Source organism: Centrocercus urophasianus, unplaced genomic scaffold (assembly GCF_019232065.1).
Source record: "Centrocercus urophasianus isolate 14NV4802_14NV808 unplaced genomic scaffold, USGS_Curo_1.0 seq_11, whole genome shotgun sequence".
Classification (NCBI taxonomy): Eukaryota; Metazoa; Chordata; class Aves; order Galliformes; family Phasianidae; genus Centrocercus; species Centrocercus urophasianus.
Genome location: NW_024884253.1, coordinates 36,708 through 52,958, shown reverse-complemented (window position 1 = coordinate 52,958; position 16,251 = coordinate 36,708). Strand labels below are relative to the sequence as shown.

The 16,251-nt window shown below is 48.2% G+C and overlaps 2 protein-coding genes across 4 annotated transcripts in view; both read left to right on the top strand.

Annotated features, from left to right (window-relative positions):
- Nucleotides 1–1,146, top strand: part of LOC122155082 (1-phosphatidylinositol 4,5-bisphosphate phosphodiesterase gamma-1-like) — a 17,100-nt gene extending 15,954 nt beyond the window's left edge. For both annotated transcript variants that reach the window (XM_042808826.1, XM_042808827.1), the window contains one exon: nucleotides 90–1,146. In XM_042808826.1, the coding sequence (XP_042664760.1) occupies nucleotides 90–141 (52 nt within the window). In that variant the 3' untranslated portion in view covers nucleotides 142–1,146. The remainder of the gene's footprint in view (nucleotides 1–89) is intronic.
- A 583-nt stretch (nucleotides 1,147–1,729) lies between these two features.
- Nucleotides 1,730–14,994, top strand: LOC122155248 (ubiquitin carboxyl-terminal hydrolase CYLD-like). Of its 2 annotated transcripts, XM_042809071.1 has the most exons (16): nucleotides 1,730–1,804; nucleotides 2,830–2,924; nucleotides 3,638–4,097; nucleotides 5,664–5,945; nucleotides 6,164–6,239; nucleotides 6,851–7,071; nucleotides 7,266–7,419; nucleotides 8,935–9,073; nucleotides 9,691–9,801; nucleotides 10,698–10,789; nucleotides 11,383–11,449; nucleotides 12,278–12,410; nucleotides 12,627–12,735; nucleotides 12,935–13,053; nucleotides 13,310–13,529; nucleotides 14,157–14,994. In XM_042809071.1, the coding sequence occupies exons 3-16, from the start codon at nucleotides 3,648–3,650 to the stop codon at nucleotides 14,339–14,341; spliced, it is 2,358 nt and encodes a 785-aa protein (XP_042665005.1). In that variant the 5' UTR covers nucleotides 1,730–1,804; nucleotides 2,830–2,924; nucleotides 3,638–3,647; the 3' UTR covers nucleotides 14,342–14,994. The 2 variants fall into 2 exon arrangements, with proteins under 2 accessions (XP_042665005.1, XP_042665006.1); XM_042809072.1 differs by lacking the exon at nucleotides 2,830–2,924 and having other exon boundaries at nucleotides 1,743–1,804.
- The last annotated feature ends 1,257 nt before the right edge of the window (nucleotides 14,995–16,251 follow it).

Sequence of the window (16,251 nt, the reverse complement as noted above, 5' to 3'; positions counted from 1 at the left end):
GTGGTGGAGTCATTGGGGTGGTGGAGTCATTGGGGTGGTGGAGTCATGGGGTGGTGGGACTCTAAAGGCACTTCCCTGCTCCATCCCAGGTTGATGGAGAAGAAGAAGAGGGACCGGCAGATGGTCACCAAGCGCAGCTGATCTGGGCAAGCTCAAGGCAGATCCCCCTGTTGTCCCCCACTATCTCCTCTCCCGCTGTAAAGGGACAGCAGGAGGTGGGGTGTCCAAATACAGACCCCACTCCCAATATCAGCCTTCAACACTGTCAAAGCCACCAGGTGCTGTAGGATGCCAACACCGCTGTGTCCCCAAGGGTGGGTGATAGTGACGTGTGAGAAATCTGGGGAAAAAAGGGGTTTTGCGTAGGTCTGCCTGTGATGTTTCTCTGTTGGAGGATGCCTTTGGGTCATCCCATGTCCCCCATGTCACCCCGTGGGATGGATGCTTGCGTGGTTCCTCTTCATCCCACATCTCCTTAGTGGGGTGATGACAAAATCATCAACCGATGGGGAAACTGAGGCACGGCCCAACAACTGATGGGGAAACTGAGGCACAGAAGAGCTCTCCCAGTCTCTGATTGGCCCAGGACAAGGCACCTCCCTGCTGGGAACAGATGGGCACCGGGATGAGGACATGGGGGATGTTTAGGGGCAGCAGGGGGTGTTTCACCCCCACTATAAATATCTGTATTTTCTTCTTTTATCCAGCGTGTACATATAGTGTGGGGAGGGCTCTGTCCCAGCACAGTATTAGGGCACAAGGTGACCCCAAAATGTCCAGAGATGTCCCCAAAACAGGAGAGCGAGGAGACGCCCAATACGGGCACTGTGTGGATGGGGGTGTCCCAAAGCTCACCCAGGGAGATGAAGACAGATCCCCAGAGTTAGGTCCTGGTGTTTGGGGCATTTCCTAAACAAACAAAATTCCAATGGAGTATTTCATTGGAGCATAAAAGAGAACCATTGCAGAGAATGGGGATGTCCCCAACACGTTCCCTTTGGTCCCACTGCCAGCGTGGGGCCCGGTCCTGCTGGGGGAACCCGTGAAACCCACAGAGGTGGTGCCTGCTGTCCCCCCTCCCCTGGTGAGAACAGAGACTGGGGACATCTCAGGGTGTCTCCCAGGTTGGGATGCCCCCATGGGGGAGGGGGGGGGGGGGGGGGGGGGAATCTGTGTATTCTTTGTATGAAAATAAATCTATTTAGCCAATATTTATATCCTGCCACCATTGTCTCCTGTACCAGTGCTGGGTCACAACTGATGTCTGTTCCAACCCATTCTAGGACGCGGGGCAGGGGGCTGTGGGGACATAAGAAACATGGCTGTGGGGACACAGGACCACGGCAACACGAGATAGGGGATGCAGGGCACGGGGCTATGTGACTAGGGGACAGGAGGCCATGGAGGCAGAGCCGCAGGAACACAGAATGCAGAGCCACGGCACTACGGGACACTGAGCTCTGACGATTATGGAGACCGGGGACTATGGGGGACACAGAGCCACGGGGACGAGGCTGTAGGAACACGAGGCTGTGGGGGACAAAAGGCCGCGTGCGACAGGAGAGACCGCAGCTCCCACAGCAGCGTACACGACGCGCAACACAGGGGGCATCAAGCGTACACAGAAAGAGGCGGGACTAACAGCGCCCCTTCCACCTCATTGGACTCCTCGGTCCCCACTGCTGCTTTCTATTGGCTGGAGGTGCGGAGCGGAGAGGGTGGGGAGGGAGACGACCGGAAGTGCTGCTCTGCCCACTTCCTTCTCCGCTCGGTGGTACCGATGCGGAAGAGAACGGCGGCAGCGGTGAGAGCGGGGAGAAAGAGGGGACGCCGGGCCTGGGGGGGAGGCGCTCAGAGGGGACTCCGCCGCAGTGGGGCCTCTCCGGCACTCCCAAATACCTCCCAGTGCTATTTATCCCATTCCTCTTCCTCCCACTTGGAACCCCCGCCCCTCTCTCTGTTATCCCCTCATCCCCATTGCCCCCCTCCCACTGTTCCCCATTGTCTCCCCCATCCCCGTGGGCCCCAACACCCAATTTATCTCCCTTTATTGCCATCTTTCCACATTGCTCCCCCATATCCATCGTTACCACAGGACCCTCACCCCCTCCCCCCCCCACGATCCTCGCATTGCCTGAGGATGGCCCTCACCGTGTCCCCATCCCCTCCTTCCATCACAGCACCTAATACCCAACTGCTATGGGGCAGACCCCAAGTGGGACCCCACCATCCTTGGGCCAAACCTCGGTCAATTGAACCCCCACCTTCATCAAAATCACCCCCTGCCTCACCTCTAGAATGGCTTTTCCCCGTGGAGGTTCTGGAGTTGCTCGCTGAGACCCCATACCCTCTCATTTCCTACTGCTTCCTATGCTGGTGGGGCATGGAGTGAAATGCAGACCTCAATTTAGTGCTTTAAAATCCACATAGTTTGAATAGCCTAGCACTTTCTTCATTTTTATGGACATAGGGAACTGAGTTTCAGACCAAATGACCTGAATGCACCTTTATTTCTGGTTACCCTGGGAATGTACTGCAAATATGGTGTGCTTTAAAGAGGTTAGGGAAGTGTTTTCGTCCAGTTTTCCTGACCTGACAGCACTGAGTACAAAGTGAAGTTTGTTGTCCTCACAGAAAAAAAAAAAAAAAAAAAAAAAAAAAAAAAAAAAAAAAAAGGAGAAAATCTGAGATAAAAGAAGACGTAGCAGGGAATTTTGGTACACAAAACAACATGAAGTTGGAACAACATGAAGTCAGGAGTTGGATCATTGTGGGTCACTTGGGGTATTCTGTGATTCTATGTGAATAATGCACATCTTCTACACACAGGGATGTATGTAGAGATAAAAAAAAGTACACTGGTATCGTCTTCCTGATGCCACCAATTCCTGGAAAGAAGCACATTTCTTCTATTCTATTTATTGGTAAGCTGCAGGTTGGGTTGACCTGTCCACTTGCAGGATGTAGAAGTCTCAGTGCTCACTTCTTTTTTGTGTCGTAACAAAAAAATCTGTGTCCTGTCTCTGAATGGTACCAATGAGGGAAGGGAGGTGGGTAAATTGTGTGAAAACCACTGAGTTTGAGTTTTTAAAAATGTGCAGAATTGTACTTTTGTATTTCAGATACTCCGTTTTTTTTACAAGTACGCGTGTTTTTAAAGTGGAGATCTTAGTGCTTTAGCATTGTAATGAGGTAGTTGCAGTGTGTGTTGAATATTTATCTGCTTTAACACTGAAGAACTCTATTTACAGCCTAGAACACTCCTTTGGAGAATTTTACAAACAATGTAGCCTTCACCCTACTAGTGCAAATAAGCTGCAAAAGAAAGCAGGAGGCAAAGCTTAATGAGACAGAACCGGTTGTGCAGTGTTGTACAGAACAGGATGTGCAAGGTGCTGCTCTTGCTGGGAGTATATCACAGAGGAACAGAGCCAGACTTTCCATTTTGGTTAGGCTGCAGGAAATCTAACTTGGGACAAAAGCAGAAGGCAGGCTTTGGGATCTCTGTTTGTGGAGATAGTCAAAACCCAACTAGATGGGGCTTGCATACAAAGCTGTGGTCAAGACCTCCGAAAACCTCTGAAATGTTCTGAGATAACTTGTGTTAGTCACCCCTCTCTCATTTCTCACCACCCAGGGGAAAGACGATGAGCCTCCTGCCTTCAGTAGGGGACGAGAACTGCTATTACATCCTGACAGAAGACTGTGCCTATGGCAGCAAGTACTTCCAAGCTGGGAACATGTGCTACTGCACCGAGAGGAGCTACCTGCGCAACTTTGCCGACGTGCCCCCAACTCGTTTCTTGAGAGTCGTCATGCTGGATGACAGCTCCACTGTCACCATCAACGTGGAAATCCTGCAGCCTGTGCGCGAGGAAATGGCCGCCTTCCTCCTGAGCATCAGCAGCCACAATGAGCGCTTGAACTGCTTCCTGGAGAGGCTGAACCTTGAGGCAGCTCTGCAAGCCGTGCCGGGCCAGAGAGTGATGGTGGAGGTCGACCAGCAACATTTCCCCGGCATCATCCGCTACATTGGGAGCATTCAGAAAAGTACTTTGAATGCGTTGACCCCATTCTTCTTTGGAGTGGAGTTGCAGGTAACTGGATAATCGCAGTGTGCCCAGGTGGCCAAGAAGGCCAATGGCATCCTGGCTTGCATCAGAAACAGTGTTGCAAGCAGGAGCAGAGAGGTGATTGTTCCCCTGTATTCAGCACTGGTGAGGCCGCACCTCGAGTACTGTGTCCAGTTTTGGGCCCCTCACTGCAAGAAAGATATTGAGGCTCTGGAACGTGTTCAAAGGAGGGCAACAAAGCTGGTGAGGGGTCTGGAACACAGGCCATATGAGGAGAGGCTGAAGGAGCTGGGAATGTTCAGCCTGGAGAAGAGGAGGCTCAGGGGAGACCTCATTGCTCTCTATAACTTCCCGAAGGGAGGTTGTAGTGAGCTGGGGGCGGCCTCTGCTCTCGTGCCATCAGTGATAGGAGCAGGGGGAACGGCTTCAAGCTACGGCAGGGGAGATTCAGGCTGGACATTAGGAAGTATTACTTTTCAGAAAGGGTGGTCAGGCACTGGAATGGACTGCCAAGGGAGGTGGTGGAGTCACCGAGCCTGGGGGTGTTCAAGGAAAGGCTGGATGTTGTGTTGAGGGACATGGTTTAGTAGGAGCTATTGGGAATAGGTGAACGGTTGGACTGGGTGATCTTTTAGGTCTTTTCCAACCTTGGTGATTGTATGATTCTATGATTCATAGAATCGTAGAATGGCCTGAGTTGAAAAGGACCACAATGACTGTGTGGGCTGGTTCATGCCCTGCCCAGCTCCTCCTGGCTCCAAGCACAATGTCTGCACCAGGAGCCTTGAAGGATGGCATTGAACACGGGGGCACTCTGGATGCCAGTTGGCTGTTACCAGGTACGATGTAGGGGAGCAGGCAATTGGCTCAGGGGAGCCCATGCTTGTAGTAGAGCATCCTTGCTCTTGGAGCGGGTCCAGAGGAGGGCCACTAAGATGATCAGAGGGCAGGAACACCTATCCTATGAGGAAAGGTTGGGGGAACTGGGATTGTTTAGCTTGAAGAAGAGAAAGCTATGGGGAGACCACATTGCAGCCTTCCAGTAACTTGAAGGGAGCATATAAACAGGAGGAGGAACGGCTGTTTATGAGGGTGGGTGGTGTTAGGACAAGGGGGAATGGTTTCAAACTGAGACAGGAGAGGTTTATGTTAGATATTAGGAGGAAGTTTTTCACACAGAGGGTGGTGAAGCAATGGAACAGGTTGCACAAGCAGGTTGTGGATGCCCCATCCCTGGAGGCATTCAAGGCCAGCTTGGATTTGGCTCTGGGCAGCCTGATCTAGTGGTTGGTTGGAAAAGTCCTCTAAGATCATGAAGTTTGACCATCAATCCATCCCCACCATGCCCACTGAGAATCACTGACCATAAGGTCAAGCCCAACAACCATCAGGCCATCACCAGCACTCATAGAATCATTAAGTTTGGAAAAGACCACTAAGATCATCAAGTCCAACTGCTGACCCATTCCCCGCCATGCCTGCTAGCCATATTCCTCCATGCTACATTTCTTGAACACCTCACAGCAAAGCAAGTTGCTTGTTTTCCCTTTATGCTTGTCAATGTGACATCACTTTCTGCCCTGTTTTCAGGATGAGGGTGAAAACAGAGGGCGCAGCGATGGATCCTATCTTGGCATTGAGTATTTCAAGTGTAAGCCCAATTGCGGGATCTTCCTGCCCTTCAGCAGAATCCAGTTCATTTCCACGCTGGATAATGACCACGGGAAGCAGAAGCCGAAGGTGGATGCAGAGGAAGTGGTTCCTGTGAAAGTGGGAGATGCCGTGAGCTTCTACGTGGACGATGTCCGCAGAAAAGGAATAGCAATGGCAGTTTACAGGGAGGGAACCCAATGGTTCGTTAAAGTTTGCCCGGTAAGAGCAGCCTCGCTCTCTTTTCCTGTTGGTTTCTGTTTCATTTGATTGTTTATCTATATAATAATAAGGCTTTAAAGAGGAGCGAAAGCATCATCCAAAAGAGATATAAGGTTGCATGCAGACTCTTTGGGCCTGTTTGGAAAAATTGGTTCATATTCCAGGAATGCCTTGTGTCTGATTGACCATTTAGCTGATGTATTCTTCTTTCCTTTCAGGAGGAAGAAGGTACAACTGACATTTTCAGAGAGATTCCTATGGACTCTGTTGTGAAGGAAGACTTACATTCCCAAAGTAGGTTATTAACAGATGTGTCTGTCCTGAGCACGTTCTTGTGGATTTAACATTTATTTCTTCAGGTCTAACAAAAGCTTCAGCCTAACTCCAGCTGATTAAATCAGAGAGCTGAAAAGGTCCGTGGAAATGTCTCGAGTTCTGAACGGCATGCTTTGCATTAGGCAAAGAGAGCTGCGTTCTCCCATTTATCAGGAAGAAACATCTGATCACAGCACAGAAATGCTTCCTAAGATGGAGAGCACCACTGACTAAAGAGTCTTTAATTTAGCCATAGAAGGTGGAGCACAGCCTCATCCTGATGCCAGATTAACTCAAGAGGGCCCAGATGCCAGCAGCAATGGTGTGAGTCATTGGGCAAGGCAACGAATTGGTGAGCTCTCTGTTGCCATATAGAGATACTGTTCAGATATCCCATGGCCAGACTGGGGACAGCTGTCATTAGACTCTTTGTTGAGTCGATTCGTCTCACTAAAGGCATAAAAATAACCCGAAGACAACCCGCTGTATATATGATCTGTAATTTCAGAACAGACCTGGCATTAGGAAGACGACGGTGACATGTAGAGGTGTCTGTCATTAGGTGACTTTCTGTCTCTCCTACCCATTAGGTTTATTTCCACCGTTTGAGTCTGACATGGGAGTGGAGCACTCAAAACAAGTGAAACAACAGATAGGTGAGAGCGGAGATGAGTGTGAAGGCGTGAACCCGTCCCTGGAGGTGAACTCCATGGTCCAGATCACCTTGGACAAAGGGAACCAAGTGTCAGGAATCATCCGCTGGCTGGGGTACTTGCCCCACACCAAGCACAAAATGGCAGGAGTTGAACTGGTAAGAACAGAATAATTGTGAATCCTGCAAGCAGAGTCAACACAGGTTTCAAACATAACCAGAGTAAATAAAAACATCAAAACAGCACCAGATTTGCACATAGCTCTTAAGATATTAAATAGCCATGTGATGGATTGCACTTGATTCATAGGAAACCTGCTCCCGTGTCATTCCTCGATGCTTTTTATCCTTAGGATGAAGATAAAGGAGTCACTGCTGGTGAATGGCTGGGTAAATACTATTTCCACTGTGCTCCCAAGCGTGGCATCTTTGTGAAGCTGCAGTCCTGCCAGCCCGACGTTCGCTTCCAGTGCTCACGCAACTGCGACCTGAGCCTCATAGAATATAGTAAGCTCTTTGGGTTGAGGGGAGACAGTGCTGTGCTGGGACGTGGAGACCCCTCGTGTGCAGTGTCTTTAATTGGTGGTTTCATTGATTGTCTTTGAGCATTCCAAGAGATGTCCATTTTCAGGATAGTGAGGTGGTCTTTGTAGGGAATATCCTGTAAGTGTGAGAGATGGTAAGTAATTGAACACAAGGAGAACGTAGACTGGAGTTGTGTGGGTGTTGAATCTAAGGCAAGGCGTTGCTAGTGGCACTGAAAATGAGGCCTTTGTGGCATGGGTGCATTGGAGAAGCCAGCAGAAAATGTGAAGAGGCAACAGCAAAGCCTAGAGCAACAGTTCTTGAATGGCATTGTGAATGCTGCAAGTCTTGTATTACATTTGATGGTCCTTATGGGTCCCTTCCAACTTGGATATTCTTTGATTACTGAGAACTGAATGTGACAAGTAAATACACTACCATATCTTATGGATGTTATGGCTCTGGAGAGTTGCAGTTGGTAACTGTGGCCACGATGTCAGGTAATCAAGGTGTTGTACCTGGAGAAAGGAAGAGTATTTAATGTAAAGCTTGATGTGGTAAGACATTCACAGGACAGCAAAGGGAAGAATAGGTCATTATTTTCATTTTAATAGAAAGAACTTTATCTCCAAGAGAAGAGAAGACAACAAAACAACATTTAGAAAACATAAATGAGTTCACTGTAGAAGAAAAAAGGAAGTTCTCATGGAAACTGCCCAAAAATTGGAAGTAGGGACAATGAAGTGTCTTAAGGGCCTGCTGAAAAAGTGGGATTGGATTACAAGGGAAGAATGCTGGAGAAACCAAGAAAGACCGTATTGAGAAAGCTACTTTGGAAGATGAAGTTAGTAAGAGGATGTAGGGCTGAGGACATAAATCCTTCATGGCAAGGGCAGACAGATGAATCCAAGCTGTAATGCATCTGAGCTTCTACATGCTCCCCGAGGCTGGGCGTTCATGGCTTGCACTGAATGTCTTTCATAGGTTCATAGAGTCATTCAGACTGAAGACCACAAAGATCATCAGATCATTAGGAATGGAGAAGACCACTAAGACCATCAAGTCCAACTATGGACCCATCATCACCATGCCCACTAAACCACATCCCTCAGTGACATGGGGAAATTCCACAGGGAGATCCCAAGCTTGCCTGGAACCCAACACCAGCTTCTCTGTGGCTCTTTTTGTCTTTGTTATACTTGGCATAGTGATGGTGGAGGCAGCAGAATCACTGAATCATAGAGTACCCCTTTTTGGAAGGGTCCTGTAAGGGTAACTGAGGATTGCTAGGGCGTAGCAATAGCAATTCCTCTGGTGAGGAAGGTTGGGTTTTGTCTCCATTTCCAGTAGGTGAATTAGTAAAGGGAGAAACCTCCATACCAGCATGGTTCAGTCCCAGCAGGAGCGGAGCAGAGCTCTGAGGCACTGGGGAAGGACAGAGCGCACCCAGATGAGGTGGGAAGCGAAAGGGAACTGCTTCTGTTGCTTCTCTTGCAGGAAAGCAGGAAGATGTTCCCCACATTCCACTCAGTTTTCCTCCTCTAAGGAATGAAGAAGCGGTGCACATCCTACGAGGAAGGATGAAGGGGATCCAGGGCCACTGCAATTCCTGCTACATGGATGCAGCACTCTTTAGGTAAGTGCCTGCTTGTGCAGTGCCATATTGTTAAATGATTACTTCTTAACTGGGCAGTGCCCTGCAGTGCAGGCTTCCAAGGTGGCTGGAAATTGACCTGGTGTAGAGCAGAATGTAACTGTGTGGAGGTGCAGCCTCAGTGTTTGCAGCCTTTTGGTCTCCTTCCTGTAATCCATGAGGTTCTCAGACACTCAAGTGCCCCTATGAGTACCACTCTGTGTGTCTGTCGTGCAGGGTGATGAGATATCATAGTTCTCTGGACTGGACCACGCTGACTGCCACTGGAGACAGTGGCTGGAAACATTGCAAAGAAAGCACCCAGGAGATCCCAGCTTCACTGTGCAGCACTGTTTGGAGAGGAAAAGACTCAGTGGTGCCCCCATGAGCAGTTTTGGCTGCGAAGTACGAGATTTCATTCTCTCTTAATTGTTTCCTTGCTTACTCCAAGCATCCCTTAAGCCAGATGTGGTTTATCTCACTGTGGAGATGCACTGTCACTCACACTTCTGTCATTGCGTGCATGGATTGTTGAAAATGAAAGCCACTGATTGCCACTAAGCACAACAGTTTGCTTCCAACCGCTTGGCTCAGACTCAGACAGTGCTCTCTCTTCACAGCCTCTTCTCCTGTACATCTGTGCTGGACTCCATGCTCTTCACACCCTTCCCATTGTGTGATAGGAATGTCCAGAACATTCTGCGGGATGAGATCGTGAACCCTCTCCGAAAGTGAGTGCAGTATGTGGGGATGCTGGAAGTTGTCCATCTGTTTGATAACTTCTGCCCTCCAATTCCAGAAGGTGCCTGAGAAAGGGTTACCTGTAGGGTGTCTCCTGCCAACCAGGTCTTCCTCTCTTGCTCCTCTTCCAGTTGTTTTCTTCCCCTGACTGTAAGGCATGTGTGAGGTTTCCTTGCTCAGAATCACAGAATCATTGATCACTGAGGTTGGAAGATACCTTTAAGATCATCCAGACCAACTGCCAACCCATCACCACCTTGACCACTCATCGAATCACTAATAGTTTTTTCCAACTATTCAGGTCATCAAGTCCAACCAGCAACTCATCCCCACCATTTCCACTCAGAGAATCATTACAGTTGGAAGAGACCTCCAAGGTCATCAAGTCCAACCATCAACTCATCACCCATTAAACCATGTCCTTAATCAACCATTTTCTTTAAGGCTGGATATGGGTAGACCATAGCATGGCAGCTAAATTGTCTGGATTTTGTATTAAAGATAACAGTTTTTTTCTCATCCTCCCTTGCTAGGTGTGAGAGAGGCATGGAGAGCTGCTCCTGCCTAAGAATAAGACATTAGCATCCTCCTTGGGGTCAGTGCCCTGGAACTGCCTGCAGAAATACAACCCTGGGGTAGTGTGTGATGCTGTGGTTTGTATCATTGAATCACTGAATCAGTAAGGTTGAAGAAGACCCCTAAAACCATCATGTCAAACCATCAGCCCATCCCCAATATGCCCACTAAACCATGTCCCCAAGTGCCACATCTCCACAGTTCTCAAACACCTCCAAGGACAGTAACTCCACCACCTCCTTGGGCAGCCTGTTGCAATACTTCACCAAATACACTGCAGGGATCATCTGTAGCTGTTTCTTGTTTCCAGGAATGGCTTTGTAATGGCTAGGAGTGTGATGCACCTGAGGGAGCAGCTAACTGAGAAGGGCCAATGCTCAAGCTTTACCAATGCAGAGAAAGGTAATGTGCTCTCTGGAGACTTTTCCAGGCTGCTCCTGTGTGTGCTGACAGCTTAATTGTGTGCTTCTCCCATGCACGTACATTGATTTGCCTGCTGTGCTGCTCGTTTATGTAAAACTGTGCATGCAAGAGTTCTTAAAAGCTGAAAATATCAATGTGCTTTTTAACTGACATTTGTCCTGAAGTCTGATGGAGAGAGAGGAATTGCTGGATCTCTGCCACCGTCGAGCTGCTGCCAGGAGGGGAGAGGATGAACTGTGTGAAGAAGCATTCCCTTGACCTTTAGTCTTTGAATTAGCCCTGAAATATCTGTCCCTATGAACCTGCCAGAGTCCATTTTGCCACGGTCAACTTCTCTTTGAGTCCTGATAAGTCATTTGGGGTTCCCCAAAGGCTGTAGTTTGGTTAAAGTAAGGCAGAAAATGCTTGTAATTTAAGTCAACCTCTCTGATTGCAGTCATCACATTTCTCTCCGTGTGCAACGAGGGTATTTTACAACAGATTGCCCAGTGTCAGGCATTTGGCTCACATCTATTTTGCAATATGGCAAGTTCCTCCTGTGGTGTGACTTCTGCTTCTCTCTATCCTTCCAGATCCGGAGGAGTTCCTGAACCTCATAATGCATCAGGTCCTGGGAATAGAGCCACTCTTGAGACTGCAGTAAGTTCCCATTCCCACACAATTTTTTTCATTTCCAATACTCCAATGGATGCAGTACTTAGGGACTTGGTGTAGTGGGCAGTAGTGGTGGTAGGTGGATGGTTGAACTAGGTGATCTAAGTGGTCTTTTCTAACCTTAATGATTCTACAATTCTAGCTGAGCTCAATTTGTCTCACTAGTTATTTACATCTGATCATTTGTTGTCTATTTGTCCCAAGTGACCCATCCAAAACAACTTCTAAGCTCTGCCTGGAGGCTTTTCCTTTGGAAAAATGATGAAGAAAGTCATGTCATCCTTAGGGAGAGCTTTGAGAAACACAGAGTTCATCCTCGGTGCTTTTGGATGCTTTGGGATGTGTCCAGGCTCTCAATCTGGCTCAGATCCTACAGTTCTCAAACAGGGACTCTGTGGATGCAGTCCCAGTTTTTTCAGGACTCTACAAAGAGGATGAGAGGCTGAAGGAAGCCAAAAATAACGATGCTGTTTGGGAGCATAGAAGGGAATTGTTGGGTTTCTGTGCTCTTTTGTGGAGACGTCAGTCAACCCCGAGGCTGTGGAGTGCTCAGAGAGGTGGAGCACAAAGGAGACTCTGTGTTGCTGCCCCCCTGCAGAGGGTCATCTGGAGGAAATCCGTTCTAAATAGATCTAAAAAAGAAGTTTTCTGATTGTGGTTCATTAAAAAAAAAAAATTAAAAAAATTGAAATATCTTTTATATGGAAGAGGGGAAACTGAGTTATGCTCATTGGGAGTAGGACGTCGTGCTATGTTGGATAATGAGATTCACAATGGCACGAGGTAAGCATTTCCCATGACCACTCCTTGCAGGTCAGGAGCACAGAAGGAACAGGACTGCTACTGCTACCAAATATTTATGGACAAACAGGAGGACCTAGTGGTTCCTGATGTGCAGCAGTTGGTGGAACACTCCTTCCTGTCTTCAGATCTGAAGCTAGTGGAGGTGAGCCCAGCTTCATTCCATCTACACTGTAGTCTTCCAGCAAATCTACAGTGAGTCTGGTGCATCTTACAAAGCAAAGCAGGAGGATACTTGGCCTCAACCTAAAAGATATTTTGGGAAATCTGAGTGTGACCTGAGAAGGGATGTGATTCACAGTAGCAATACGGAGAGAAAAGTCTCTGGAATTTGCTGGATTGTTTGCCTTTGTTTTCCCAGATCCCATCTTGCTTCATTATTCAAATGCCACGATTTGGGAAGGAATATAAAATGTTCAGCAAGATCATCCCTTCCTTAGAGCTGGATATCACCGATCTGCTGCTGGACAGTAAGTTATTGGGTGATGGTGAAACTTAACAGCTGAGACTGGGAACAACCAGGTGTCAAAGGGATAACACTGTGAGTTGTGGGCGGGAGCTAAGGTGGGATCATGGTGGGATTCCTCTACCCTGAATGCTTAGTTTTGACAGGACAAATGGGATTCCAGGTGAGAAAAAGAGAAGGCATCACCACTTTTGCCTCTGCAGGTCCCAGAGAGTGCTGTGTGTGCAGTGACGTTGCCACCTGGGAGTGTTCAAAGTGTTTCAAAGACAAAATATTCTCACCTACGGGTCTGAAGCAGTTCTGCAGCACCTGCTCCAAACAGGTATTAAGTTCCTTTGGGTGCTCATGAGATCTGCCAGCAGAACGAACACCCAAACCTGCACAGACCAACTGCTGGACCCTCTAAACTTCTTGCTGTCAGCCTGCAATGCACTGCTGTTCCTTGGGGAGGACCCAACTGCATGCGAGGCAGTTGAGTGCAGAATAAACTGAAGGTCTGACTTCTGCACGCTCCTCTTTTCAGCAGGCCAGCTTCAGTTCTGCCTGCTCAGCAGTGCCACCCCATTGCCTTTCCTTAGGTTCACTCCCACTACCGACGCAAAACACACAAACCAACCAGGCTGCACGTCCCAGAAGAATTTCGTCGCCGCAGCTCCCGGGGCAGCCAGGAGGTTCCTCGTGAGAAGATGGAGCTCTTTGCAGTGCTATGCATTGAGACCAGCCATTACGTCTCCTTTGTGAAATATGGCCCTGAGAACGAGCACTGGATGTTCTTTGACAGCATGGCTGACAGGCACGGTGAGGTCATGGTTAAATGGGTGTATGGTGGTGGGTTGGGGGTTGGACTTGATGATCTTGGAGGTCTTTTCCAACCTTAATAATTCTTTGAATGGGCATGATGGGAATGGGTCAGGGTTGGACTTGATGATTTTGGAGGTCTTTTCTAACTATGAATCACAAGTGACAGGCTTGGTGCTTCGATAGGAGCCAGGAGTTCGTATGGTGGGTGTCTGTAGCACACATCATGTGGGCACTGCTCAGTCTGCGTCAAGTTGGATGGTTTTGGAAGATTCTGTACTATGCTTGAAGGGAGTACGAAGCTTTTGGGATGAATGACTGTTGTTGGGGGAGTTAACAGCTTCATTTGTTCTAAAGTCACCTGCATGCCTTAGGATTCTACTTCTAGCAGAACCAATTCCAGAGCAGTGTAGGCCCAGCCCACGGAGATATGAATTGCTCCTGGTGGTCTTGTCCTCTGGCTCTGTTCAGACCAGGGACTTCTTATGTGGGCTGTGAGGACAATAGGACAGATCTGTCCTGCCCAATGGTGGTGCTGACCTCCAGATCTTTCAGCTAAGTCACTGTAGGTACTCATGCCTTGGGACATGCTTTGGACTTGAACTTTTCTCCTTCCTTCTGGATTAGGTGGTGAGAATGGCTTCAACATCCCCACCGTAACACTGTGCCCTGAAGTTGCCAAATACCTGGACTTGCCACTGGCCATGCTGGCCCTGGAGCAGCCCCGAGACATGGATGGAGTGGCCAAACGCCTCTTCTGTGATGCCTACATGTACATGTACCAGAGCAAGAAGATGGCACTGTACAAGTGATGCTGCCTTGTGTTGGTACTTCAGAGCAGTAATGCGAGCTTGGACTCGTCAGTACTGAAAGCATCTAAATCTAGTGCACTGAACACACACCTCTGCCTCTTTTTACCTCTTGCAGTGTCCGTATTGAGCTGTATGAGCCTCTCTGGTTTTGTAAATCCAGTGCCAGGTTTCATGCAGCAATAGTTTGTACTGCCTGCAGAGCAGTACAAACAAAGCAGAGAGAATTCTTTACATTCAAATTCATTATTTCCAACTTTCCCTTAACCCGCCTTCCTCCCTATATGGTACTCTGCAACTCTGCTCTACCTCAGAGTCCTGTCCAACATCCTTTCCTTCTTCCAACACTGAGGACCAGCATCTCTTAATGGAAACGTGAACCCTTCATGTTTGCGAAGGGCACTGGAAGATCACAGCTCTGCCCCATGTAGCACTTCCCCATATGGACTTGAAGAGTGAGAAAAGCACTGTGTAGTTGAGATGTCTCAGGAAAATAGTTTTTCTTGGGGTCTGGGATCTGATCCTACACTTAAAGCCGAGCCTCTGATTTGTCTTCACTTCCCTTATCCAGAACTAATACCTCTGGCACTTTCACCCACCATCAAACTGAGGTTCATTAGCTATCTTGAGCTGCAAATACACTTTAAAAAATGTTATTTTTGTAGGAACAAATTTGGGAAAATTACAGGGCAGAGGAACAGAAGGTGGGCATGAGACTCCAGTGTGTTGTCACCCTGTGAAATCTACAGGATGTGAGGTGTTGTAACTTCTCTTCTAGCACTTGCTGTCCCATCCACTTCTGAAATCTGCACCAGAGAACAGGAACAGTATTTCAGGGGAAAAATGGAAGAATTAGCACTTTTTTTTTTTTTTTTTTTTTGGCAATGACAGCAGGAAGGGTTTATGTGTGGGAACAGGTATTCTTTAAGTCAAATAATGTACATTTGCAAATTGTGGGTTGTCTGCCATTAAGCACATGCTGTCATGGCAGCAGGAAGGTGTTTTGGGATTCTGTGCTGTGAGTCATTTTACCCAGGTTCTGGATGGCACAAAAGCCCTAGAGGAATACATCCAAGAGCCACAGCCACAACCTGCTTCCTGCCCTATTTTCCTTTTAACACAGGGTGCAGTAATTTCGTCCCATGACCCCTTTGCCTTGGGCCACACAGTGGTTTAGTGGGGATCGGGTTCTTTTTTTTTGCTTAAAGAAGGGTTGTGATGCTCAGTGGATCTCATCTTGACAGCTTGTATCAGCTTTCGTCCCTCACATCTGTATGTGGTCGCTTCAAAGGATGGATGGAGGCTTCAAGGCATGGATGGAGTGTAATGAGCCCATTAATAATACACACTGTGTTGAGATCACTGCTGTCTAATTTGGCTCCCAGACGTTGCACTGAGGTCTCGGTCAGTTGCTCAGAGTTTTCAATAGTCAGATTTGCTGCTCCAGTCTTTTGGGTCTGGAGTTTGCCTTTGCTGAGCAATTGAACCTCAGGAAGTCAACCATAAGCCAGTTCTGGGCCCTGTGGTTTAAGAAGAGACAGGGACAGACTGGAAAGAGTCCAATGGAAGGCCATGAAGATGCTGTAGGACTTGGAGGAACTCAGGAGCTTGCTGTGCCCATCAGGAAGCACTGCTGTGGCAGAATGCTGGTATCAGTCGTTGAGAATTGTGGAGTTTCCTTCAAGTTCTTCAATAATCCCATGGCTACAATCCTCAGGAATTTGCTCCTGGTGTCCCTGTTTGAGCAGAGGTTGGACCAGAGGACATCAAGAGGTGCCTTCCAATCTCAACAACCATTGGGTGAGCTAACATTTGTATAGGGAGCCTTAATGCATTCATCATGAATGCCTGATACCAAAGCAGTGTGAGGACTCTCATGGATGGAAGAGGTGGTGATAGATTATGAGCAGGCC